Source organism: Vicugna pacos, chromosome 1, assembly GCF_048564905.1.
Source record: "Vicugna pacos chromosome 1, VicPac4, whole genome shotgun sequence".
NCBI classification, from domain to species: Eukaryota; Metazoa; Chordata; class Mammalia; order Artiodactyla; family Camelidae; genus Vicugna; species Vicugna pacos.
In genome coordinates, this window is record NC_132987.1 from 77,934,807 (window position 1) to 77,961,431 (window position 26,625).

General features: G+C 38.5%; 1 protein-coding gene across 1 annotated transcript; it reads right to left on the bottom strand.

The window, feature by feature from the left end:
- Positions 1 to 24,611: 24,611 nt before the first annotated feature.
- Positions 24,612 to 25,888, bottom strand: CCDC54 (coiled-coil domain containing 54). The gene has a single exon (XM_006215911.2). It carries the CDS (start codon positions 25,659 to 25,661, stop codon positions 24,675 to 24,677), a length of 987 nt encoding a protein of 328 aa, XP_006215973.1. The 5' UTR covers positions 25,662 to 25,888; the 3' UTR covers positions 24,612 to 24,674.
- Between the last annotated feature and the right edge of the window lie 737 nt (positions 25,889 to 26,625).

The window sequence follows — 26,625 nt, forward strand, 5'->3', positions numbered from 1 at the left end:
TCTTGTGACTTCATTCTTACGATCATTATCTATGACTGATTATTCTTTTTGACATGGTGATGGGCATTAAAGAAAATGATAAGGTGAAGTTAACAAGCTGAAAATGGGCTTGCAATTGAAGTGTGTAAAACAACAGTCAGCAGGTAATGTTTACTGAGTGCTTAATATGGGGCAGCCAGTGTCCTAAGAGCTTTAGTATTTTAACAATCGTATGAGGCAGGGATTATTTCTGAATTTTTCAATTGAGGAAATTGAAGCAAGGGAAGGATATGCTCAAAGTCACATAGCCAGTGACCTTGTGAGTTTAGTCCAGACAGCCTGGCTCCAGAGTAAATGCCCCTAACCATTACACAGTTACTTCTAATTGAGAGAATTATATTAGAAAGATTATATTTGCTCCTCCCGTTTCTGTATTTTTGAGTATTTTCATTGATATAAATTATTACTTCTGATTTTTTTTCTTGAAATATAAAGGAATGCAATGGAAAAAGGAACACTGACCAAAACGCCAAGATTAAAGTAGGAAGGCAAGAGTTTAAAGATATGTAGATAGTGATATGTGAGGAAGACCTAGATCACACTCCCTGTGCCCCTCCACCCCCAGCCCCCTCTGTCTGTCTCTCAAGAGGAAATCTAGCGGTCTGGGATATGGTGAGGATGATGTCAGAGCTAGAGGTATTGGTGTTAGGTGTCACTTTAAAATTGTGGGCCTGTGGCTTGGCTAGTGGTTCCACCTGAACCAAAGGTTGGGGGAAAGATATAATGGACTGACCCACAGCCACATTTGTTGGAACTAATAATATGAAACTGGTCAATACTGGCTGATAAAACATTTACATCTGTGAACTGACTCTTGATTATCTTATGAATCTTTTGGATTATTAATGGCATCATGAAGCTTAGTGTCAATGTCCAACCCAAAGTAACAAAATTTTTTGGGGGGTAGAAGGGGATTTAGGCCCTGGAAAAATTGACCTCAGGAAGAATGTAATACTTATTGCCCATGTCTGTTTCTCTTGATTGCTCCCTTAGAAGGAAGAGGAGGGCCTGTTTACACCTCTGTCTATTGGCCATTGTAGTTTTATCTTTTTAGATAAATAGTGTTCTAAGTGCACTATATCTTAAAGTTATCTTTTTAACACTGTCCAGCTGTCTTAGTCTGTTTGGGCTCCTATAACAAAGTACCACAGACTAGATGGCTTATAAACAGCAGAAATGTATTGTTCACAGTTCTGGAGTCTGGAAGTCCGAGATCAGCATGGTAGGATGAGGGCCCTCTTCCAGGTGGCAAACTTTTCCTTGTATCCTCACATTGTAGAAAGGGCTAAGGAGCTCTGTGGGATCTCTTTTATAAAAGCACCCACTCCATGTGTAAGAGTTCCACAACATGACCTAAGCTCATTCTAAAGGCCCCACCTTCTAACACCATTATATTGGGTGTTAGGATTTTGATATATGAATTTTGAGGGGACACAAACATTCAGACCATAGCACTAGCTTTTTGTGTGTGTGTATGTCAACCTAATATTTTATGTACTAGTAAATAATGTTTTTGCACTGATATAGTCTTTTCTTTCTTTCCTTTCTCCGTTGACATCCCCTTCCATCCTCAATTCAAGCAGCTAGTTTCTTTAAGCTCATTGCCTCATTGGAAGAATGTACAAGGTGGGAAAGAGAAACCAAAAATGCCTTCCTGTTTTTAGTCCATAAACTATGGTACCTAGGCGAAACATCACAAGTGAAAGTTAGACTTCCTTCCCCTAAGTCCCCAAAGGAAAAATACACTCCCAAACCTATACTGAAGATGGAGAGAGACTGAAGAAATGAGCAGAGAAGTTGAGATGAAAAGAAGATGGCTGGACTTGAAAGGGCTAATCCAGCCAGGAATGATGGCTGCCTCAGAGCAGGGCCCCTGTGAGAGGTATTGTCAAGTGCCCAAGGGCTTCCTGAGATTGGAGTCTGTATCCTTCCATTCAGGGACTCTGCTAGTTGCCTTTCCCATTAGAACCTAGTGGGGATTTTCTTGGCCAGGCCAGGATTTTGTCTGGTGATGTCCAGCAGGAGTGTTATCGCACATCCTTTTCCAAGCCTTTGTTCAAAGCCAACCTCTGCCCAACTATGCAGTGTAAATGAATCTCTCTTTCCCCCAGTTTTCATCCATAGAGAAAGAGTGGGTCCTTGAAGACTTAGATCAGGCTGGAAATAGAAAACCTGATTGGAACTAGCTCAAGGTCCCAAACATCCATAAGCAAGGACAATGCAAAGCCCCTACTCTTATTTACTTTCTTAAATTGAAGTATCTTACTTGATAATTCTATGACATTTGATTCTTCTTTTTTTCTGCCTCTATTCACTTACATCTCTGGATGCTTCTCTTAAAGCTTTGTCTCCTCCTTTTTTCCTGCACATTTTATAATGTTTGGTGTAGTAGGTCCCCTTTCATTGCTCTTCTCTTTTCATTTTACATGACAATAACTACCATCAACATTGCAAAATTCTCAAATCTGTTCCATTAGCTTAGACCCCTCTCTAAGCTCAAGATCTACATATCAAGGTACCCAATGAACAGCTCCTGTTTAATGTACCACAAACATTTCAACTCAGAATATCTATAATTTTGAACTCACATTTCCCCACTCCCAGTTTTCTCCTCCTGTGTCTTAAAGAATATCACCACTATTCTACTATATTTCAGGATAATTTGGCAGTCATCCTTGTAGTTTCCCCAGCCTCATACCCAATTGACCTTCTAATTCAGATCTTTCTGAACTTACAGAATTCTGACCCTCAATTTATAGAATTCTAACCCTCATTTTCTTGTATGGATCACTGCCATCAACTCTGTATAGGACTCCCTGCCCCTGTTCTCTCAAAATCTCAAAAAGGCAAATCTACTTTTGCTATCTCTCCATAGAGGCTCTGGGATAAATTCTGAAATCTTAGCAAGTCCTGCAATGACCAGTCTGAGGTCAGAGGTTAGGGTAGTCTTCTTAAGACCAAACATTGGTAGACAAGGAAGATAGATTTGTTTAGCAATGAGCTGGCCTAGGAGCTCAGGAGTTCAATCTCTGTTTGGACCTCAATGCGGCTTATGAGAGTAGATTGCTGGCCTCTTTTAGGCATAATTTCAATTTTGTAGCTTCCTTAGGTATCTGGAAATCTCAGAAACAGCATTCAGTGCTATAAGAATTTTATGTAAAAGAAACTATTTTCAAAACACTAATATGCTTTAATCTTTTATAATTTGGTGTACTTGGAAATATCCATTTGCTTCAAGGGATGCTTATTGTGTGGGATTACATGCATTACATCAAAAGTGCAAAGAAAAAGGATTGCTATTAGCTTCTAAAATTCTAAACAAGACTTAAAGCAAAACAGTTTGTTAGAAAATCAGGCTTTGTAGAAAAAAGGATTATAAAAATTCCTTCAGAACATAAAAAAAAAAGCCTAGAAAATTAAAAATTTACTGTTTCTTTAATAGTGTAAAAAAAGATTTCCCTTTGCCTGTGACCCATACCATGCAACTTGTTCCCCAATAGTTTACTTTTTCTCCTAGACGCATATCTAGATTACAGTTCTCAGCCTCCCTTGCATTTAGGCATAGCTGTGTTACTGAGTTCTGGTCAGTGGAAGTGATTTGTGTCATTGCCACAACCTTAGGTGTTTCTTAGCAATCTCATAGGTAGGATTCCTCAAGGACCAAGAGAAAATCAGAACTGCATGATGGAAGAAACTTTGTCCCTGTATGGCCACATAGAAAGGCACCTGACCAGGAACACACACACTGAACTGTGACAACATAAGTGAGATATAAAGTTTTTGTTATGTTAAGCCATAAATACTACAAGGCATATTTGTTATAGCAGTCAATGTTCTCCTAGCTACTACAAAGATATGATTCAGAGGACATGGAAAGCTCTTACTGGGTTCAAGAGATTGTGAAAAGGAGGAAGGAAGGGAAGATAAAGAAGTAGAGGAGTTCCCATCATCCTTCTCTGGGTTTGGCTTAGACAACAGAGGTGTGGTGTGTTAGAGAAGTTGAGGAAACAGCAACTGCCTGAAGGCTTTTGCCTTTCTTCACATGTGGAACTCAGGAAGGAGATGCCTCACAGACCATCCCACACCAAACTGGGAGTAACTGAATCAGAATACACTCAAAAGCTTGACAAAGTTGAGTGGGCTGAAGATATTCCAGAATTTAACTTTCCTGACTCACTCTCAATTTCTCAGTTGTGGCTGGGATCATATGTTTTCTCATCCCCTTGAAGAGGAACCCAGAATTCCTCTGGCTGGAGAGCAGGTCAGTGTATCAGAGGGGGGCTGCTATGGAAGAGGAGGTGAAGTGGCTTGAAAAAGGGCTATAGGGTGGGGAGAGCTAGGCCTGTGTGTGTGTGTGTGTGTGTGTGTGTGTGTGTATGTGTATGGTCTGTAGCACTAGAGAGGACAGAGATGGGACTGAATCAACGAAAGAGGGATGTTGAACCCTTCCCACCATATAGACCAGCCCGTGAGTTTACACCAACTTCATCCTTAAATGTCAGGAGGATACTCAGATAAAGGATGTTGCTGTGGAGATGGAAGCAAGGATCAGAGGGCCTTCTGCCTCTGCTGTCTGGAGATTACATGAGCCACACAATTCCCCATATTTTCTATTCTAGGTATCACTTTAGGGATGAGAAGGGGTAAGTGCAGGCATCTGAAAGACAGAAAACTGAGTCATCCAAAGGAGATTTAAAAAAAAACAGTTGCATAGGGAAATGAAATTCTGGTAGACTGAACATTTGAAATGAATGGAGATAATGTAAAACAGAAAAATCAAAATACTGTAGATTAACAATTTTAAAATGCTGTCACTACTTAGCAGGATGATAGTTCAAAAGGAAGATTAGGCAGGGGGAGAGTATAGCTCAGTGGTAGAGTGTGTGCTTGGCATGGGTGAGGTCCTGGGTTCAATCCCCAGCACCTGCATTAAAATAAATAAAGTAAATAAGTAAACCTAATTACCTCCTTCCCCCCAGATAAAAATAAAGTAATAATTAAAAAAATAAAGTGAAATATAATAGCTGGACCAAAAAAATTTTAAAACCAAAAAACCAAAACCAAAAATAATCCCCCCCCCCAAAAAAAACACAAAAAAGGAAGATTAGGCATGTTTTGGAGATTAAAAGAACCAAGTATTATTTGCATATGTGAGTATCCCTCAGGTATGATAGTGAGTCATCTGTCTTTTGTTATTTTTTGTTGTTTTTAATAAAATCATCTCTTATGCCAAAGAAAAATTCTTGTTTCGATTTTCTTATTCTCTCGTGCCACTCTCAATTCTCATAGAAAATTATCTTTTTTGCTCTTCCTTGCCCACACCCCATATTTCCTGGTCTGAAGGAGAAAGGAGGAGAAATTTTTCTGTTACATGTGGGGGCCCACACTGGACTTTGTTGCCTGAGATATATTTTTCGTTCACCTTTTGCCATTTCTGAAGACAGGAAAACTCTTACGGTCAAAATATCTTAAAAGTTTCCAGGCAGTGGAAAGAGTTGTAGAATTGTGAGAGAAGTCATTTCTTGAGCATATGTGAACCAAGAGATGCTTCATGGTATCTCTTCATTTTATTGTCTCTCCCAGTCGAGCTTTTTGGCATTGATAACAAGTAGTTGAATTTAATGTAAATTTCGATCCCTAATTCTTTCCTTAGAATATCTGCAAAAAGATATCTTTATGATGCAGCACTGAAGTGAAAATAAATTCTGTACATAGAAGATTGCTTGACATGTACTCCAGGCAATAGAATTAACGGGCGTTGAACTTACCAAATCTCTTGCAACAGACCATAGGATTTCCAATGCAGGGAGAAGTCTGTGTGATTAGTTTGTTTTCACATAGGACCATTATTCAGTACTGGAATATAGATTTGTGAAAAGTTTCTGGCTAACTTTTAAGAGAAGCTATTTGTCCTAGAGTAATATTTAAGTTAATAGTGGAGAAAACAAAACTCTGAGCTTAACCAAATAGGAAGTGCAGAGGAGGAAATCCTAAAATAATTTGATATGGCTTAAAATTTACTGTCAGTCTTGGAAAAAAACAGTCAAGACTACAGGCGCTGGTGAAAAGCTAACTATAACCAACCTCCAAATGACTGAGAGTGATTTAGAAGGAACTCCAGATCCCCTAGACTCTCATAAGCAGATAATGTCAGGAAGGTTGAGGTCGAATTCTGGTTTAGATACCAAAAAGAGAAGAGTTTAGATTGATAAGTGAGTGGTATTTTTAGTTAGCTTTAAAAGAAAATTAGTACATTTAGTGTAGTGTTTCCATTTTTAACCTGAAACCTTTTATAAAGTAGATGGTGTGTTCTATCATCAGTGGCCACTTAGACTCAAGAAAATGTGGACGTTATATTGCCCTCCTCCCCACCCCCCTTCATGATCTTGTCTCTGCTGTCCAGCTGATCTCTTACCACTCCCTACCTCTCACTATCCAGCCATGCTGAACAATTTCCGGCTCTGTAAATACTCCACGCTTTGTCAACTTTTCATACCTGTGTGTGTCACATCCTCTGCTTGGCCTGCTCTGTCCTTTCGCCCACCCTCAAATGCAAGTTTCCTGGCATGTTACTACTCACACTTTAAGACTCAGCTCTGGCATCACTTCTCTAAAAGATTTTCCCTGACTGTGTACCACCTCCATATTGCGCCCTGTGCTTATCTCTGGCACTGCACTTACAGTGCAATCTTATATTTTTACTTGTATCAATTCAACAACACACAAACAAAAGCAAACATATTTTTCATGCAGCATGGCCCCTAAATGGAAGCCAAATTCTTCATCTGGTGCTTAACTGAAGAATCTCTGATCTGTTTTCATACTGGGGGGGTGTGATCACACTGTGTGATGGGTTTACTGAGTTATTACAGTTTGTTGTATAGAGTTGCTGGGCTCAATTTGCAAAAAGCAGAACTCATTCTAGATATTTTAAGCAGGATAAACTATAATTCAAGCAATCAGGTCCATACATATTCATCAGAGTGCTACAGACTATGGTTGAATCTTTCAGAATAAATTCCAGAATAATACTGCTACCTGGCCTGCCAGGAGTGCTGCTGCCTCTCACAGGGCAGGAAAGTGGAGATAGGAGCTCACTACTGACCTGCTGAGTTCAAGAACACAGTGCTATAGCTGCTATTTGGGGGTTAGGAAGCCACTGTTATCCCCACTGCACATTGGTATGGGCACTGGAGCACTCTGTGGAAAAGCCAGATACTCCAGGACTGTGCCTCTGAGCAGCAAGCAGTAGGAAGATGGGCTCATCCTCACTTGTAGAGTCAGTCTCATGCAAAGGACAAGAGGACTGAGCCAATCTGTACTGAGAAACCTAGTAGCAAGGGATTCTGGGCAAAGTAGTTTTATCTCGTCAATTAGTGCAGGTTAGGAGCATACTCTAGGCAGCTGAATTGAATGCTGAATGCTAATTCCCTACATCCACCATAACCAGGTGTGCTGTGCATTTTGAACAAGTTTCGGACTTCTCTTTGGTAATTTTGTTAATGTATTAAAACCATCATCTCACATAACTACAAATTCATGGTATGTTTGAAGACAGTTGGCCTCTTTGTCTTTTAGTAGACTGAGCTCTGAACAGAGACTATGCTCTACTCATCTTTGGAACACACTACCTAGTACTGTGTCTAGTTGAATGAATGAATGTATCAATCAATAAGCCGGTGAATGATTCTGATTTTCAAAAAAACCTGTGTCCCTTTGTCCTTTTTTGAATCAGTTAATTCCTTTGACTTTTTCTACTTCAGTGGTTCTCAGTCAGGGGCAGTTTTGTCCTAAGGGACATTTGGAGATGTCTAGAGACATTTTTGAGTATAACTATTTTCAGAGGACAGTGCTATTGGCATTCATTGAGTAGAGACCAGGCTTGCTGCTAAATATCCTACAATGCATAGGACAGCCCCCTAAAACAAAGAGTTATTCAGCACAGAATGTCAGTAGTGCCAAAGTTGAGAAATCTGCTCTAATTACTTCTTCTCACTCTGTCTGCCACAATATTCTTATGTCAATAGATCAGAACCCTTGAGAATTTGAACTGTCTCAGAATTCAAATCCTCATCAATCTTTTTCCTCTTTGGCAGGGGTTTCCCCCTGTCGTCTTTCATTCCATGTTAATCATTCTAGTCCCGTGTGTACTAATAATGGACCTCAGGGACACAGACTGGCCTTTAAGCTTCATATTAGAATGTTACTAGAGGAAACTTTGAAGTGTCACTTTTCAACTTTTTTTAAAAATCTCACAGGTCTAGATTTGGAATTAAAATTTCATTCAACTTAGAAAGTGTCTCAAAAAAGTGAGAGATGTTATTCTAATATATTTTGAAACTTGATGGACAATATACCAATTTTACTGAATTAATTGATTTTTTTACATTTTTCTTTCTCCATTTTAAAAATAACGTGACAGTTGTCTGGCCAGTAGTCTTTATGAACAATGGAATTTTCCTCTTAGACTGAGCTTCCTAGAAAAATTCAGGAAGTTTGTAGAAATATATCCTTTTTCATGATTAAATACTTCTGGAAGTATAAATATACCAGAATTAGATAATTAAATACTTATCATAATTAAAACACAAGTATTTAGTCATAATTAAGTGATATGTGTCTATGATCAGAACAGGAAGTAAATTTAGGTCTTAAAGCCAGAACTATATGAAACTCAGGTTATGCATCCAACAAATCTTGCTGAGCACCTACTATTCCCTTCTGCTTACCATTGTTAGTGAGCATATTATAACCAGTCCCTTCCCTCACCCAGCTTATATTATTTAGTTAGAGTTTCCCTACTAGATAATCACAAGTAGGATTTAATTACTATGATGATAGGACCTATAATTAATCATGTTAGTATGAAAGTAAATAGGGAATCTGAGACTATTTCTAACTTAATCAGGAGAGAGTTCCTTAAGAAAAGAGTGATTAAGCTCATACCTGAATGATGAGTAAGAGTTAGCTGTGCATAGTTTGGAGGAAAAGCAGCATTCCTGGCAGAGGCATATATGTCTTGGGCAAAAAAGAGCTTGTTTGTTCAGGAAACACACAGATAGATTTTGAATTTAATACTTTGAACTGGGAAGCCGTGAAGTGGTTTTAGTAGAGTAGTGATTTGATCAGATTTACATTTTAAATGATTGTTCTCATTGTTACATGAAAAATGGGGCTAGAGCAAGAAAAAGTGGGTTCGAGGAAACTAGCAGGAGGATAATTTGAGTAGTCCAGGTGAGAGACGATGGTGACTTAAATTGGAAAGCAAATGGATTTAAGAGGCAGAATCAACTGAATTTGTGATTGATTTTTGGGGAGGAGGGAAGGGAGAGGCTGGGGAAGAGTCATTGAAAGAGAGGGAAGCATTAAGAATGGCTGGCAGACTTCTGACTGGAGAGTCTGGAAGGATGTTGGTACCATTTACCATCATAGGTAATGCTAGAGGAGAAGCAGTTTTGGGGCAATGCAGTTAAAGAGACCATTTATTTGGAGGCACATTGTATTAGCGATTCTTATAACACCTTCAAGTGTCCCAAATGGAGATAATATAAACATTTGGACCTATGAGTCTGTAACTCAAAAGAGCAGTCTGGGCTGGAGATACAATTTTGAAACCATTGCCTATAGACAATATTTGAAGATTTGGGAGTAGATGAGATCACTTTGGGAGAGAATTGAAGAGGGCCCAAGACTGATGTGTCCCAAGGGAGGTCCATACAAAAAGGTGCTTAGAGAAGGGGAAATCTGCAAAACCACCTGATAAGTCAGAAGAAAAACAAAGGAAGTATGGGGGCATGGAAGACTGGAAGGCAAGGAAGGAGAATTACTAGAGGGAGGAGTAGAAACCTGTACACTACAGAGGAAGCTGGGAGTCAAAATAAGATAAACATGAACATTTTCATTGACTTGGCAATATGCAGGTCATTAGTGACTTCATGCTAGAATTTAGGTGGTAAGAACAGAAGCCAGATTGAAATGGATTGAATAGTCAATGGTAGGAGGAAGTAAAAATTGAAGCTGTAGCTATTTATTTTGTAACTGGGAGAATAGATAAGATTTTGTCTATTGGAAATTTGTAGTTTAGTAAAATTTTGCTTTTTTTTTTTTAAGGTAGGGAGACAATGGTATGTTTAAATGGTAAGGAAGAAAATCTAGTAAAGAAGGAGAGTTTGAAATTATGTAAGAGACAATGGATGTAATCCAGAGGGGAAGTTCCTGAGCAAGTGGGAGGAGATGGGATTCACAGCATAGATCAGGAGATTTTCCCATGATAGAAGACACTTTCTATTTAGTAACAGGAGGAAAGAGATAATGAGTGTGAAGTTTAGAATATGTAAATATGATTCTTCTTTAGAATGAAATATGACTTAAATCCTCTAGAATGCATGATCTTAGTGATCTGAAGTTATTTGCATATATACCTCCAAAGCTTGAAATTAGTATTCATATTATTAGGAGATCAAGTTGTAGGAGTGTATTTGTGGATGCCTTCCTACTTGGGGAGAACTTAAGAGGTAAGGTGCCATAATCTCATTTGAAGTGAGTTGATATCCATATCACTTCACTGGCATGGAGACTGTGTATGTACGCATACTGTCGGTATCACTCTCACAGCCAGTCCTACAAGATGATTTGGTAAGTACCCCCAGGCAAACAACCAAAATAAAAGTTGATGGGCACCAAACAACCATGAGAATCCTGATATGTCTGTAGACTTCATCAGGATTAAACAACATTTTGGGGTTAGTTTTTCAACCTTGTTCTGGACAGCATAGGAATAGAAACATTTGCTAAACTCCTAAGAGGCAGAGGCAGTTTTGGCTTTGATAGTAGCAATTGGGAATATGTCAGTAAAAATTGCTTTTGACTGCAAGTGACAGAAAAATCAACTATGTTGGCTTAAACAGTATGGGTTTATTTCTCATAGAATAATCAGTCCTTCAGTATAGATTGCTAGTCTTTCAGTGGCTCGGCAGTGCCAGAGTCAGCATCCTTGTCATTTTCTTCATCTTTCCTGATTTACACAATGTAAGTGCTGAAGTTTCAGCCATTATTTCTACTTTCAAATCAGGAAGATGTAGAAACTTGGAAACGATTACCTTTTTACTAATGAAGAAAGATTCCTCAGAATTCTCTCCAGCAGATCCCTGCTGAAACCTGGGGCCAGAGGGAAAAAGGAAGTTGGTAAATTATATATTCGACTCTGTAGCTTCTGTGGTTGGAGGCATCATGGTAGAAAAGGGTGGGAAATGGCTTTTTGGTAGTTCAGTCAGCAGTGTCTGTCGCCTAACAATAGGAGCCAAGGAAGCACTCCAGAGCAGATAAAATTGGCAAGTCATGGCCAAGGCCAAAGCAAAAGAAACAAGAGTCACCACACAGCAATGGCTCTGAAGAGACTGAAAATAGACTGGCATCTGGGAAGAGGAATCTTTAGGAAGACAAAAGCTCTGTGGGTCTCTAAACCATTCCCTGGGAACTTCCAGAGAGTATCACATCTGTTTTACCAACATATTACCAAGTAGTTAGCATGGTGTCTGGTATATAGCAGGCTCTCTATGATTGTTTAGTTCATTAATGAATAAATGAATCATCTATGACCATGGTGAGATAAACCCAAGATGATGGTAAGAGGAACTTGGTGCTGCCTCACTCAACTTGGGACTTATTTCAATGGAACTGGGCTGATTTGGCAGATTAAAATAGTTAATTTTCACAGACTGGGAGGAGGAGGACATATACTCTTCATTTTCCTTCCCAGTGAAAGTTTGGAGAGGAGCCTGTTTAAAAAAATCATACAGAATTGAGGAGTTTGGGATTGAGATAAGTTTCAGGGCTGGGACAAACTGGGATTCTTACCCAATGTTGGGACTGCAGAAGAATACACTGGGGAGAGGGATCCGGTTTAGCCCAGCCCCATCATGTCCATGCTTGTCTTTCTTGTCCTTAAAGAATATTCTGCATGTTCAATTAACAAGGGACCAGAAGAGTTGGCTGGGGAAATTTCATTCCTGATTAAAAATTCCATTTGTCTATGAGCTGAGCTTGTTTTAATAAAGTGACAGAGAAATGAATCTGAGGCTGCTAGTTCTTTGGCCCATTTAGATGAGTCATAGTGAATTGAATCTTTCCAGTTTTTTCAGTATCCTTTAAGCTGCTCAGTCATACAGTATTTCAGAAGTTATAAGTACACTGAAATTGATTTTACAATTGTGAAAGTTCAAAACCTATGAGTTTTTTTTTTAAACTGAGAAAAGGGGGAGCTATGCAAGTTATCTTACCTCAGATTCAGTAATTTCCAAAAATGGAAACTTTTATATAATTATTTTGTCCATGTGATTCTTGACTTTCTTTTAGTTATTCTAGATGACAGTTAATGACTAGAGTTTCTGCAAAACATGCTTATTCTAAAAACCATTTTCAGTTAACTAGAAAAAAAAACAACAAAATTACCTCCTACCCCTCCATAGGAATTAAAAAATTTAGTGGAAACCATAAAGAGATCAGAATATTAGAGCAAATAAAGAGAAGAAAATTAGATTAAGACCTTTCTTCATATATTTTCTCAGGGTAGAGAGTTTTTCCCCCCTCAATTGAGAGACTATAGGAAAATAATAAGTAAAAACAATTACAATTAATGTTATTTCCCTAGTTAAAGTATAACTTGCTCCACTCACCTGCATTTGAAATTCAGACCAAGGAACATTCTGTTGTCTTCATTATGTATAATAAATCCTATAATAAAATTTTATTCTATATTATGATTCATGTTTTCCCTAAGCAATTAGGTATTTATTTATTTTATCATCTCATTTGTGGTTGCAATCTGAGTTGTGGGTTATGTTATGATTAGTTTTGTGAGGAAAAACATGAGGGTTGGGGGGAAAAAAGAAAGGCATGTGAGGAGAATAGCAAAGGGAGATTGACCAAAAATGGAGAAAGTAGGACGTAATTGGGAAAGTGTGTTTGGGGGCTAGCCTAAAACATTAATCAGAGTGCAGATACAGTGCAGGATCAGCTATGTAGACTGAAGCAGCCATTCAAGAGGCATAATCAGAGGATGAAGTGTGGTTGCTGGCATGAGTTGGATACAGAAATAAGGACCTGGAGAGGAGAGTTTGGAGAATGGATGTATATTGCAGAGGCCCAGATAACTGGTTATGTTTCTGATGGTGTTTCTGGAACAGATTACCGCTTGAGTGGGTGAACCTAGTAAAGCAGATGGGCTTCTCTGATGTGCACGAACATCACCTAATCTGCTGAGGGCCTGATAAGAACAAAAAGGTGAAGGAAGGTTGAATTCACTCTCTTCCTGACTCAGTGAGCTGGGACATAAATCTTCTCCTGTCCTTGGTGCTCCTGGTTCTCCACTCTTGAGACTCGGACTGGAATCTACACCATCAGCTTTCTGGCTCTCAGGCTTTTGAACTACACCATTGGCTTTCCTGGGCCTCCAGCACGCAGATGGCAGATTATGGGACTTCTCAGAGTCCATTATGACCTTATAATAAACCTCTTTGTAAGTATTTATACTTTTAAAATTTAATCAATTCATTCATTGGTTCTATTTGTGGAGACTCCTGACTAATATATCAGGTATACCTGGAAGCAGAATCAGAAAGAATAGGAAAAGGTTAACACTAAGGTTCATGGGCTGAAACTGAGCAGGGGACAAGAGGAAGGACAAGTAACACAAGTGCACATGACCTTGGCTGGCAAGTGAGTAAAAGTGTGGGAAGAACTGAGATAGAGGGAATAAGGAGGGAGGGACACCGAGACAGATGGAGAGAGAGAGGCAGAGAGGAGGCAGAAACCCATGGGTGGAAATAGTAACACATTATCAAAAACACAGGATAAGAGGGAAAGAGAAATACTCTACATTGTAAAGATGGTGAGAAGGAAGGCAGGCTAAGAGTGGTTCACTAGCTTTTACGTTAAGTGTATTAATACATGTTTCCTGTCAAACTGTTGTTCCCTTGAATGATAGGCTTTGCAGTAAGTTATTACTGTCCTTTAAAACTCATATAAGCTACTTAAACACTATCCACAGCTCCTCAACTTTTAAAAAATACTTCAACATTTAGAAGGATGATCTGAAGCTTCTACCAGAAGAATATGTGTATTTATTATTATTATTATTATTACTTTTGCAAAAACTATAACGATACTAACTGGAACAATGTCACTGACAATAGGCAAAGAAATTAATCAAAAGGTTTATATATACATATATATTTAATGCCAATTATATGTATGTATTACATGTGTATATGTGTGTTTGTATGTATACACACCCACTGTCATATAATATTAGTGCCTGGTCCCTAATGAAATGCTCAGATAATAGAAGATCAACAGGGCAAATTCTGGTGTGAGAAAGGCCAAAGTTTCAAAAATAATGGAACGTGGACTGTATGACCTGGGGAAAGGGACTTTAGTTGGGTGTCAGTAATCACAGATTCCTTATCCTAGATCAATGCACTGCCCTTCTTATGGAACACTAGGAAGCCCACACTGATGGTGAAACACATGGTTAAATGTGTCTTTGACATCTAGGCCAGTACATTTGCCCCTATGTTTTGCTATTCTTTTAGCTGTCACAATGCATGAATTCTTTGTGGCTTAAAGAGTGCTAGACCTACCATCTGAAGCCTTGGAATCTGGTCCAGACCCTTATAAGTTGGGTAATTTTAGGCAAGTCACTTCCACCTCTGAATCTCAGGCTCCTTCTGAGTGAGTTGGACTAACATTTTGGTCCTCAGTCTTTTTTCTGCCTCAACATACTCTCAGCAAATTCAATAGTAGTAGTAGTAGAGTTATGTATTAGGGTTCTGCAGAGAAACAGAATAAATAGAATAGATACATAGAAAGAGATTTATTGTGAGTGACTGGCTCGTGCAATTATGGAGGCTAAGAAGTCCCATGATATGCCATCTTCAAGCTGAAGTCCCAGGAAAGCCAGTGGTCTAGTTCCAGTTCAAACCCAAAGGCTTGAGAACCCAGGGGAGCCAGTGTTTTAAGTGTCAGTCTGATTCTCAAGGCCTGAGGACTAGGGGACTGACAGTGTAAGTCCTGGTCTGAGGCCAAAGGCCCCAAAACCAGGCGTGCGGATGTCCAAGGGCAGGAGAAGATGAATTCACTAGCTCCAACAGAGCAAATTCACCCTTCCTCCAGCTTTTGTTCTATTCAGGTCCTCAGCAGATTGGATGATGCCCACTGCATTGGGGAGGGCAGTCTCTTTTTACTTAGTCTACAAAATCAAATGCTAATGTCTTCTGGAAATATCTTCACAGACACACCCAGAAATGTTTGACTAGCTATCTGGGCATGCCTTAGACTAGTCAAGTTGACACATAAAATTAACCATCACAAGTTATATTTATTGAGTAGTTACCATGTGTCAGATGGTGAGCTAGGCACTTTTCCTGATCTCATCCGCAGCACATGATTTTGCATTTATTTTATTATTATCCACAATTTAGACACAAGGAAATTGGTCCAGAGAATTTAAGAAACTCAGCAAGGTCACACAACTAGTGAGTAACATACCTGTTATTAATTCAGGCCTATCTAACACCTAGCTGTTTGTTCTTAGTCCCTACATTATGCTGTTCCTTACAGTCATGATTTTCCAATGGGGTAGCAGCAAGTTTATGCCCCCAACCCCGTGGACGTATCATGATATTGGCCTGCCAGGAGATTTTAAAGTGCCTTTACCCCCACTTGAATATCACTGAGCTAGGTACTCTTTAGACTTCTTTTCACAGATAACTTTTATGAGTTTAGGATCCTGCTGCTGAGAAGAAAATAAATTTTATTGCAATAAGAGTAAATCTGGTAAATTCCACTGCTTTTTGGTGTCCTCTAACAGCCTGTATGAATCCGCCACTCGTCAGTCCCTCTTTGTCTCCTTCAATAATTCACTGTCTTCAGAGCAGCCTCTGATCAGAAACTTCATTAAGTCAGCTCTGACTTGTCTTCTGATCATACATCTTAGATAACATATTGAAAATGCCACTTGGGTCACCTATGGTGCTCTTCTAATTAGACTGCCTTGGGCATAATTTTGTTAATATTGCTATAACATCAAATAACCATGTCACTAATGGCTGTGATCCAATTACAACCTGTACATCAAGCAATTATTGTCTTTATAGTTGGCAAATGTAAGTTGATTGAGGTTCACTATAGATGAGAATGGCACCCACATTTCAGTTTTCTGATATCTGAAAGATGTGTCACTCCTTCCATCAGGATATTGTCTCGTGAGAGCTCCCATTCTGAAGAGACTGGTGGAAAGAATACATCATCAAAATCAGACTATCCCCTGGGCACATTTTCATGCATTTCTTTTTCTATTCCAGATGAGAGCTGGGGAGAAGGGAAAGGGCTAAAAATAGGTGAGATGGCCATCACATGTGACTTAACTGCCTGTAGAGGTACTGCCTTTGTCTTTTTTTTTTTTTTTTTTAAGTATTTTCAGAGCACATGGTGTGGTGCCTTACCTCTGCCTGGTGGGAATGAAAGGCTACACCAGAACCTCAGCTGTTTCTCACTCCTGTTGGGAGTTTTCTTTTTTTTTCTCCTTGTCTTCCGCTCCTCATTGACTCTGCCTCTAGCTGGGGTGCGTCTCCTGAAGCCCTGCACCCTTCCACCTCAGGTTTGCGGTGTGAAGAATGCAGTAGGGGAGGGAAAGATGAGGGGATATGCACATTTATCCTATATTTGTCACAGGAGCCCCACAATGGCAACATTTCTACCTGCATGTTCCATTGGTTCAGCCATTGCCCTGCTCCACTAACTCCATCAGCCACTAATATTTCATCTTTCAGATGGACTTCGAGTTCCACATTCCTCACCAATACAGTTATTTTCCAAGTAGATTATATTTCAAAAGACAAATGAGGGAGCAGAGCCTCCAAGCTTTGCCTCTACCTCACCGTCTCCAATATCTCCATCACCATTTATGGAACACCACTATGTGCCAAGAATTATGCCAAGTTCTCTGCATATATAAACCCTCTCCCTTCTATCACAGCTTTCAATTCTTCATCACTGTAAAAGATGACCTTGTCTGCACTTCAGCCCTTATTTTCTAGACTATATTTTCAAGAGTCACATGGAGCCCTTGCCCAAGAACTCCCCATCTCAGCTTTTCATCCCTAGAATTCCTGCCTTGTTCCCCATTTGGACCTGCCCTTTGTCTCCATGTTCCCCAGGATGTCCTCCTAGTGCCACCAATCTGTGAAATTTCCACTCCACTATCGGAAGTGGGGACCCTGATCCAGCTGTCAGGTTACTGCTCTTGTAGTTGCTTTCCTGAACACACTTTGGCATGGGAACACACAAAAGTTCGACTCTATAGTTTAATGCATACGGATATCTCAGGTATTTTGTAGCTCAGTCAGCTTTTATAGGTTGGCCCAAAATGTAACTCTAATACTGTTTCTTTGTAATATGCTTTCTGAGTTGTTTTCAGTGGATTGACAAATGAAGTTTTGGAGCATAATCCATTGATACATTAGGGATTGTCTACATTTTGGATTCATATAGAACAATACAGAAAAAGTTGCATTTTTGTGACTTGAAGAATGAACCTTAAAATATTCTTTTTCGGAAGAGCAATGCATTTTTCCAAATGAGACCTGAGTTGTGTCCCATGACAAAACTAAATTAAGTTTTAAAGGAAGTGTGTGGTTTTCTACTTCAAATCTAAGCAACAAGCCCAAATAATTGGCAACTGGAGAGAACACTATTGGAAAGTATGTTCCTTTTTCATGAAAGGAAAAGAAAGTATGTGTCATTTTCATCTCTATTTCTTCACATCTAGCTCAGCTAGTTCCTGGCATAGAGTCAGATTTTAATAAATGTTGTTTTTGAATAAATAGGACGTTCTAGTGTCTGTGTCTATGCAAGCAAGTATTCCAAACTGAACTAAATTATTTATCTTAAACTGAGTCCCTTCCCTTCCCCCCACAATGCTTTTCTCTGATGCTTATTTTTATAGTGTGCAATTAAAGGTTGGCAAATGGCTGTTACAAATGATGGCATATTGGTTGAGTGCCCAGACCAGGAGAGCTTCACACCCTATCTTATTCTTATCACACTGTCTTCAAATGAGGGAGTCAAGAGTTGGTTTGGAGCTTTTGTATTCAGCCTGTCACTTGGTTCATTATTTGTTTGGAGTCCTTTATGGCTGATGAAAGGAGGCACAGTTCTGAATGGGAGCTCCTTGAGGCAGAGTCTGTGTCCTGTTCACCATCATGCCCCTTTTAATATCTAGCCTAGGGAAGGAAGGAAATGACTATCATTTGTGAAGTGCCTACTAAGTCAGGCACTGTTCTGGGCTGGTTATACACATGGTCTTATTTAATTAACACAGCAGTCTTATGAGAAAAGTCCAATTTAGAGTTGAGAAAACTGAAGAATACAAGGCTTAAGGAATTGGCCAAAATCACATAGTTATGAAGTTCACCATTGTATATCCAGCTCCTAGCACAGTGCTTGATACATAATAAATGCTCAATAAATAACATCTGTTCTGCTTTGAACGTCCTTGCTCTTTTCACTATTGAGCACTGCCTGCCCAATAAATGTGCTCAATTTAATAGCCACAAGAGTGGTTTGAGACATTCTGGTGAATGTGCCATGGTTTTCATGTTTGACACACACATTATAACTGTTCTCCTACTTATACCCACCTTTTTGTAGAGAAGGATGGTGCTTTCTTTTCTGTCTTTTTTTAATTCAAAGATATTTGCTTAGAACCTATTGATGAAAGTGATTGTGGTGTTCAAGGTAAATAGGAAAGTTTCTATCTCTATCACAAAAACTCAAAAGTTTTATGAGGGAGACAGATTATGTGAACACAAAATGACAATGTGATGAAAATAAATGCTTTTCCTTCTCCCTCTCTCTCTCTCTATGCATATGTGTACATATATTTTGTATATATAGTATATATCATCAATAGCAACACTGGCAGGGGTGTTGTGGGAGTCCCCAATTTCTGCCACAGAGACTAAGGTAAAGGGTAAGAATCAGGGAAGGTGTACTTAGAGAAAAAATATTTGAGACTCAAATGACAAATTATTGCTTAACAGTCAGATAAAAGAATGGCATCCAAGGCAGTAGTGGCAGCAAGTACAAAGATACAAGATTTGAGAAAATCTGCAAGATGTTTTGTGTGGTTGGATGGTGGTTTGCATGTACAGTTATCATGAGAGGATGAGGAAGAAGAAGTAATATTAATAAATACCCTTTATTTCATACTTATTGTACATCAATTATATTACTATATTATTCCTATAATAATCATCATTATTCCTGGCAACAATCTATGATTATTATTTTTATGTTAAGAGTAGGACACTGAGGCTTTGGGAATTTAAGCTTTGGCTTAATTCCCAGTTTACACAGCAAATGAGTGACAGAGCCGGCTCTTGAACCAGGTCAGTCTGACACCAAAGCCATTGTGCTTTACCACTTTGGAACACTACCTTCCAAAGGTGAAAATTCAGGTTGGAGAGAGTTGCATAGGCTCTGCCAAGAAATTTGGATTTTATTCTTCTAAATAAGAGAAACAATAAAAAGATTTTACAACTGTTTAAAAAAAAATCCTCTCTTTGACATTTACCTTGGAAATAGCTTTCTGGACTTGTGCCCTCAGCCAAGGGAAAAACAAAAATAAACAAATGGAACTACATCAAGCAAAAAAGCTTCTGTATAGCAAAGGAAACCATCAATAAAATGAAAAGACAATCTGTTGGATAGAAGATTTGCAAAGCATATATCTGATAAGGGGTTAATATCCAAAATAGATAAAGAGCTCATACAACTGAATAGCCAAAAAAACCCACAAAACCAAAAAAACCCAAAAACCCAAATAGCCTGATTGAAAAATGGGCAGAGGACTGGAATAGACATTTTTTCCAAAGAAGGCATACAGATGGCCAGCAGTCATATGAAAAGATGTTCAGCATCACTAGTTATTAGGGAAATGCAAATCAAAACTGCAAAGAGATGTCACCTCATGCCTGTTCTAATGGCTGTTACCAAAAAGGCTAGCAATAACAGGCGTTGGCAAGGATGTGAAGAGGGAACCCTTGTATACTGGAGGTAGGAATGTAAATTGGTGCAGCCACTATGGGAAACAGTATGGAGAGTCCTCAAAAAATTAAGTAAAGAACTACCACATGATCCAGCTATCCTACTTCTGGGTATTTATCCAAAGGATATGAAAACATTAATTTGAAAAGATAGACATATCCCTATGTTCACTGCAGCATTATTTATAATAGCCAGTATAATAGGCAGAGTGCCCATTGATGGATAAATGAGTAAAGAATATATGATATATATTATATATACAATATAAAATTTGTACAATGGAATACTACTCAGCCATAAAAAGATGAAGTCTTGCCATTTGTGACAATATGGATGGACCTAGAAGGTCTGTTATGCTAAGTCAAGTAAATCAGAGAAATTCACTTATATGTGGAATCTAAAAAACAAAACAAATGAACAACCATAACTAAACAGAAACAGTGTCATAGATACAGATTAAAAATGGGAGGTTGCCAGAGGGGAGGGTCATAGGGCATGGTGGTCATTTTGTAACATATGGAAATATTGAATCACCGTGTTGTGCACCAGGAACTAATATAGTGTTGTCGGTCAGTTATACTTCAAAAAGCAAACAAACGTATAGAAAAACCTTTGTGGTTACCCTAGGCAGGAGGTAGGGGAAGGGGGAATTGGATGAAAGTGTTCAAAAGTTACACACCTCTGCTTGTAAGATAAATAAGTACGAGGGATGTAATGTACAACATGATTAATATAATCAACACTGCTGTATGTTATATATGAAAGTTGTTAAGAGAGTAAATCTTAAGAGTTCTCATCACAGGGAAAAATATTTTTTCTTTTTATTTAATTTTTTTTATATGAGATGATGGATGTTCATTAAACTTATTGTGATAATCATTTCATGATGTATGCAAGTCAAATCATTATGTTGTATGCTTTAAACTTACACAGTGCTGTATGTCAATTATATCTCAATAAAACTGGAAGGATAAAAAGATAAAACTTCCTAGTTGTTTTTTTCTGGCCTGTGAAATCACAAACACAATAAATGAACAGATCAAACCAACTAAAAACAAACACATAGATACAGGGAACAGAGGAGTGGTTACCAGAGGGGGGAAGGAGGCTGGGGGAGGGTGAAATGCATAAAGGGAATCAACTGTATGGTGACGGATGGAAACTAAGTTTTTGGTGGTGAGTATGCTGTAGCATATACAGAAGAAAAATATAATATTACATGTTACATGTTACATGAAACTTATGTAACATTATAAACCAATGTTAACCTCAATAAAAAATAAATTTAAGAAATTATCTTTCTTCCATAAAAATTACCCTATCAGAATTGGATTATGGACATTGTGGAAGCTGGGATACCAAGAAGAAAAACTTTTCATTCACACAGAGATATTATGGCTTTAACCAAAACAGAAGTGGGGACAAAGATAGAGGATGGATTCCATGAATCACTGGAAGATAAACAGGGAAAGATCTGATGATTAATACATCAAGTAAGAGAGACGATGACAGTAGTTTCCAGTTTGGTGATGTGGATAGCTTGCATTGTGATGCCATTAACAAAAAGGATACTGGAAGAGAAATGGGTCTGAGTCAGAAGAAGAAAGAATTACTAAGGTTAATTTTAGGAAGTCAAGAATTTGAGACTGCTGTACACATCCAAGTGGAGAAGATAAGTAGTCACTTGGAAAGCTCAGGATGTCCCGGGAGAGGGCTGCGTTAGGAGTCCTTTGATTTGGGAGTGATTGAAGTGAAGCATCAGTATTTTAAGGTAACAGTCAGTGGCAGAAGAATCATCAAAGAAACTGAGAAGGCTCTGCCAGAGTGACGAGAAGAGGACCAAAAGAGACAGTGTGGAAGACATGATTCTAAGAGCTGTGGAAAGAGTAGGAGATGACTTCGGGATGGGGAGTAGGCTTCTTATTCAAAGAGGATGATGAGAGATTAGCAAGAGAGGAGGGGAAAACAAAGACAAAGCAAACATATACTTTTGTAAGCTGAGTATAAAGAACTGGAAGGTGGAGATTAAGATAGAGGAAAGAAGAGGACTAACTGATGACGACCCTGCAAACCCCCTGAGGAGGAATGTGGATAAGAGAGACATCATTTCCTCTGAGCCAGGTGGGATGAAGATGAGTAAGGTGAGACGAGGTGAATGTGAAAGCAAGGACTGGGGAAAAATGATTTCTTGACATGTATTATACATTGAGTTGTAATTTTAATGAGTCACACGAGATCTCGTGTAGTTGATAATAGTACATCATTTACTCAAGAGGAAAATCCTCTTTCCTCACAGGGAGCATAGGTGAAAGAACAGGACCAACAGTCATTTTTAGGGAAAGTTGGAGATTCTGAGAAAATCCTGTAGTGTCTCTCTCACTTTCTCCTCTTAACATTCTTATGTTGGTAAGAAACAGGTTAAAATGAACATGGTAGTGATCCCTGAGTGGAAAAGTCAGATCCATAACAGGTTGAAATAATAGCCTGTCAGTACTTTACGTTTATAAAATGCTTGGTGGCTTTTATTTCCCATGTTCCCTACCGGCCCCACTCCTGTGCTCTTGTTTGTTTTTCTTTCTACCTTGTCACTGTCCTCACCACCTCCTCCTCTCCTTACCTTCTTACTACAGGGCTCATCAACCCTCTTTCTCCTCTGATAGCACGAGCACTTTTTAAATTGCTCTTTGCTGCCCGTCCCTATCTGTCGAACCTTAGAGTTGTGTGCACACGTTTTGTTCGTCCCATTCGATGTTGTGTGTCTATAGTACATGTCTCCTACTTTTTCTTTTACCCTCCACTATTCCTTGCTATCAGCAAACACTTAAGAAATATTTACTACATTAATAAAATGATGACAAAACAAAGCTAGTTGAAAAGTTGAGATGAAATGATAAAACTTGTACGTGTATATGACTGCTCAGAACTAGGGTCTTTTGATTCCCAGCTCTCACCCTGAACTTTGTGCTTCTCTAGAAACATTAAGCAAGTGCTAAGGGGGTAGATAGGGGACACAAAGTGAAAGTGTGCATCAATGAGGCTCAGATGACCCAGGCAAATTCTGCCTGAGTCACTTTTTACTCTCCCAGAAGCCACTTGTGGTGTCATTTGCCTCTGTCATGGCTGACCTTCCCTAGTTACTCTGATGTGATGGCCACAGCCAATGTGCCAAGCTAGAACTCTGGCTGTTCTCTATGGATATCTCTGATAGTCAATAGAGACAATGAGCAGAGATTGCTGGTGCCTTTGCCAGAATAATGCTTTACTTCATTAGCACTGTCAATCCATTTAAAACAAACCCATTTAATAGATAGGCCTGCTTTAAGTAGGTATGTGATACTATCATCCATGCTGCCCGTATCACATATTTTAAGTTATTTGTGTACGTATCTGTAAATTTGTAAAGCAGGATCAAATACAATGCATTTGGAAATGAAAAAGTTGTATCATTATTACCAGACTGGCCCCAGACATCCTACTCCTCCCTTAGTTTTCCTCTGTGCTCATCTTAGTTCCTTTTTCCTCATCTGAAGCTGGGTTGTTCTCAGCTAATTGCCAAAGCCCTCCTTTCAAATTATTAACTGAGTATAGTTTGAAATAATACATTTGCCAAGAATATTTGTAATTTAACAATATATGACTCTGTTGGTAAATTTCCTTTACTGAGATAAGTGTTGAAGGAAATTTTTTTTTGCAGTTAATTTATATAATTATTTAGAAAAAACTACATTACAATGGCAACCACCTATTATGTCCAAAAATGAAGCCCACCTTGGTAATGTATTATATGGTTGATCCAAGAAAAACACTTTGCCATACAAGAATCTATGGTGGTACAGTGTTGAGATTTAACTTAGCTCACAAATCCCTCCTCAGATTTTCCCTTTTCCTCTCTATCAAACCTATGAGACAAGGTATTTATTTCATTTTATGAAAATGTAAAAAAATACCCAATACCATATTCGGCTCTCCCCTCCTTTTCAATTATTTGATAGAGATGAAGTTGAAAGAAAAATCCCATTTTTGGAATGAATTTTCCTGGTAATAACTTGTCCTTTCAGTACCTTTCATTTTTGTAGCTCTAACTTCAGTAGACTTGACAGTGAGTATCTTTTTCACTCTATGCTATTTAAAATTTAGTTAGTAGAGTCTGTCTGTGGTATCACAAATCTTATCTGCAGAGGCCACTGAGACAAAAGTGCATAGAAAACTGACCTGGGAGCTACCAAATGTGTTTCTCATTCCTTTGACTGCTTTATTCTTTGCTTCCACATATAAATGAAATAGGCACTGAAAGAGTCCTCATAAATTTTGCCTTTGAGAAAACAAGAAACTTGACAGTGTATCACAATTGTCCAATGGGGTGATATGCCTCAACTTACCATAGGTGTACAGAAACGTCACAGACCGCTTTGGGTCTGCTACCCACAGTGAGCTAACTACCAAGGAGTTCACAGCAACCACAAAGATGTCTGAATGCTTGGAATGGCCAAGTTACATTTATTTTGTACCAAGCAAAGCAGAAAATTACTCTACAGTCGAGTTACTTCCTCTTTTGAGGAAACAAAAAGACTGTAAATGTACTTGAAAACAGAGAGACAGATTGTGGTCAAGCTCACAATAGGCCCAGGGAATGGACAGTATCTCTGGGTTATGACTTGTGGTTCCTCAGGAGGGATGGTTGGCCTAGAAAGAAGCCACTGGATGAATTCTTCTAACTTGGTTGCACTGAGGAAAAATCTCCACTTTCCTCCATGGACAAAAGTTAGCTTGATCCATGTATTAAAGTCTGGGTAAATATAAATATTTGACTTTGCTTTTCGAAAGCTTCTTAATGTGTTGTGATGATTATTTTTCTTCAGAGCTTTAATTTGGGGAGAAATTGGTTTTTCCTCAAGATGATCAGTGAGCTTGGGACAACTGGACACTTTCTCTGATTCTGCCGAAGAGCTTTCAGAGTCTGTGGAGGCTACCGTTTGCTTCAGAGTTCCTGGTTGTATGAGTTTGTGAAGAAGATCTATGATCTCTTTACCCTTTTCTCCTTCCAGAACCTCTAAACAGTGTATATGAGAGCAAGAATTCTGGTTTTCCAGTTCTATCACCTTCTTCTTTAAAGCATCAATGTCTTCCTTCATAGAGAAGATATCTTTAGTTATTTTGCACTGTTTGTCTTCATTAACATTCACTCTGGTTTCCAGTACCTCCATCTGCATCTGATAAAAGTCAGTCCTTTCCTGGATTTTCGATACAGCACTGACGATGTCAGTCATTTGGCCGAGGAGTTCAATCTGGGAAGTTTTGATATCTTGGAGCATTACTGCAAGATTCATTTCTTCATCAGCAATAACGTCATCTTGATCACAATCATAGAAAGTCATAGTTGGATATCTAGTTGAATTTGGGTGCTGGTTCTTATATTTATGGTAAACATTTTTAAGAGATTGTCTCATCTTGGAGAAATTTGAATTCCACATCTGCCCAGCAGCAGCTTTTACCCTTTTGGTTTGAAGTTTGTACATCTTTCATAATGAAACAAGAGGCAAGGTGTTGGGAAACCTGACCAAAATCAAAGAAAGGAGCAATGTCAGAATGAAATGGTCTTTCTCTTACTATTTGTTGGGTGTCTTTCCTGGTAACATCCTAGAACGTCTTATGGAGAGTATCAAGGGCAACAGTGGGCACTCTTTGACGGTTAGCCTCTTATAGGGTGGTCCAGCTGGAGAGCGCTGTGAAATAACTGTCAATTGCATGGAATCCTTCATAAGCTGACCTGATGCTGATGTCACAATGGCTGCTGGCTTAGAATACATTTAACCTTTCAAAATTTTTGGTCACAGGACTCTTTCACTAGTAAAAATTGAGGACTGCAGAACTTTTGTTTATGTGAGTTATATCAATTGATAATCCATAATAGAAATTAAAACTAAGGAAGCTTTAAGATATTGATTTATTTAAAAAAACCCATTACATGTTAACATAAATGACATATTGTTATGAAAAAATACTTTTCCAAAAGAAAAAAATAGTGAAAAGAGTGTCATTATTTATATATTTGCAAATGTTTTAAATACCTGGATTAATAGAAGACACCTGGATTGTCATATCTGCTTCTGCATTATATCTGTTGTGATTTGTTGTTTTGTTTGAAGTATATGAAGAAAATACGGCCTCATAGAGCTATGTAAATGGAGAGAGTATTTTAATGGCCGTTTCAGATAACTGAGGCTTCCTTTCTTTGCTACTCGACCAATGATAATTGATTAGAAGTTAAGTGCAATATATAATCTTAGATGAGATTAATATTGTTACATTAAAATTCACAGATCTATCTTCCATTCTGTATAGATATTTAATATCATGCATTGGTCATTTGGAAAATAATGATTCACTGAAATGCACATCTCCCAAATGGTAATTCATCTTATTATGTAATATCAAAAATATCATGTTCATTAACATCACCACCAATCTCACCAGAAAAGT

Coding starts and splice junctions, on each gene's coding strand:
- CCDC54 (XM_006215911.2), bottom strand. CDS start 25,661: ATGTACAAACTTCAAACCAAAAGGGTAAAAGCTGCTGCTGGGCAGATG.